Source organism: Lagenorhynchus albirostris, chromosome 5 (genome assembly GCF_949774975.1).
Source record: "Lagenorhynchus albirostris chromosome 5, mLagAlb1.1, whole genome shotgun sequence".
Lineage (NCBI taxonomy): Eukaryota > Metazoa > Chordata > Mammalia > Artiodactyla > Delphinidae > Lagenorhynchus > Lagenorhynchus albirostris.
In genome coordinates, this window is record NC_083099.1 from 31,293,388 (window position 1) to 31,295,486 (window position 2,099).

Sequence of the window (2,099 nt, forward strand, 5' to 3'; positions counted from 1 at the left end):
GGGTATATACCCAGTAGTGGGATTGCTGGGTCATATGGTAGTTCTACTTTTAGTTTTTTAAGGAACCTCCATACTGTTCTCCATAGTGGCTGTATCAATTTACATTCCACCAACAGTGCAAGAGTGTTCCCTTTTCTCCACACCCTCTCCAGCATTTAGTGTTTCTAGATCACCATATTAACAAAATGAAGGAGAAGAACCATATGATCATCTCAATAGATGCAGAGAAAGCTTTTGACAAAATCCAACACTCATATATGATAAAAACCCTGCAGAAAGTAGGCATAGAGGGAACTTTCCTCAACATAATAAAGGCCATATATGACAAATCCACAGCCAACATCGTCCTAAATGGTGAAAAGCTGAAACCATTTCCACTAAGATCAGGAACAAGACAAGGTTGCCCACTCTCACCACTCTTATTCAACAGAGTTTTGGAAGTTTTAGCCACAGCAATCAGAGAAGAAAAAGAAATAAAGGGAATCCTAATCAGAAAAGAAGAAGTAAAGCTGTCACTGTTTGCAGATGACATGATACTATACATAGAGAATCCTAAAGATGCTACCAGAAAACTACTAGAGCTAACCAATGAATTTGGTAAAGTTGCAGGATACAAAATTAATGCACAGAAATCTCTGGCATTCTTATACACTAATGATGAAAAATCTGAAAGTGAAATTAAGAAAACACTCCCATTTACCATTGCAACATAAAGAATAAAATATCCAGGAATAAACCTACCTAAGGAGAAAAAAGACCTGTATGGAGAAAACTATAAGACACTGATGAAAGAAATTAAAGATGATACAAATAGATGGAGAGATATACCATGTTCTTGGATTGGAAGAATGAACATTGTGAAAATGACTCTACTACCCAAAGCAATCTACAGATTCAATGCAATCCCTATCAAACTACCACTGGCATTTTTCACCGAACTAGAATAAAAAAATTCACAATTTGTATGGAAACACAAAAGACCCTGAATAGCCAAAGCAATCTTGAGAACAAAAAATGGAGCTGGAGGACTCGGCCGAGACGGCGGCACAATGGCGGCGCCCTTGCCCCCGCTGCGTCCCGTCACCCACCTGCTTTTTGACCTGGATGGCCTCCTTCTGGATACTGAACGGCTGTACTCAGTGGTGTTTGAGGCAGTCTGCGGTCTCTATGGGAAGAAATACAGCTGGGATGTGAAGTCCCTTGTTATGGGTAAGACGGCGTTGGAGGTGGCCCAGATCATCGTAGACACCCTGCAGCTCCCGACGTCCAAGGAGGAGCTGGTGGAGGCCAGCCAGGCGAAGCTGAAGGAGGTGTTCCCCACCGCCGCGCTCATGCCAGGTGTGGAGAAGCTGATCCACCACCTGCGGAAGCACGGCGTGCCCTGTGCCGTGGCCACCAGCTCAGGGACCGCATCCTTCCAGATGAAGACCAGCAGACACGAGGGCTTCTTCAGCTTGTTCCATCACGTCGTGCTCGGCGATGACCCCGAAGTGAGGAGTGGGAAGCCGGAGCCAGACATCTTCCTGGCGTGCACCCGCAGGTTTTCTCCTGCCGCTCCCGTGGAGCAGTGCCTGGTCTTTGAAGATGCTCCCAATGGGGTGGAGGCTGCCCTCGCAGCTGGGATGCAGGTGGTCATGGTTCCCGACGGAAACTTAAACTGAGACCTGACCACAAAGGCCACCCTCATGCTGGATTCCCTGCAGGACTTCCAGCCCGAGCTGTTCGGTCTGCCGCCCTATGAGTGAGAGGCTCCTGTGCCCACACGTGTGACCCACGCTGCCCAGGAGAAGGGCAGAGGAAAGCCCAGCTCCCAGACCTCCACGTGAACAGTCCTTCAGCCTGTGAAGCCTTCTCATCCCACAAGCGTCTGGCCCACACTCTCTAAAGGGTCAATGAACTATAACGTGACAGACAGAAAGCAAAAGAGAGACAGCCCAGAACACAGATGGAAATTGTCGCTTGAATAGTCATGTTTAGTATTTGAATAATTTGGGTTCATTTCTTTTTCTTCTTCGTTGTTCTCAACCCTGGCTGGAAAATGTAAAATATATATACATATAAGTATATGCTTTTATGTATATATGTGTATGTACATATTT

At 46.1% G+C, this 2,099-nt stretch overlaps 1 protein-coding gene across 1 annotated transcript; it reads left to right on the plus strand.

Annotated features, from left to right (window-relative positions):
* Positions 1 to 1,043: 1,043 nt before the first annotated feature.
* On the plus strand, positions 1,044 to 1,683 carry LOC132520432 (pseudouridine-5'-phosphatase-like). The gene has a single exon (XM_060149178.1). The coding sequence runs from the start codon at positions 1,050 to 1,052 to the stop codon at positions 1,659 to 1,661; it is 612 nt and encodes a 203-aa protein (XP_060005161.1). The 5' UTR covers positions 1,044 to 1,049; the 3' UTR covers positions 1,662 to 1,683.
* Positions 1,684 to 2,099: the final 416 nt, after the last annotated feature.

Bases quoted from the DNA above. Each gene is read 5' to 3' on its own strand.
- LOC132520432 (XM_060149178.1), top strand. From the start codon at position 1,050: ATGGCGGCGCCCTTGCCCCCGCTGCGTCCCGTCACCCACCTGCTTTTT.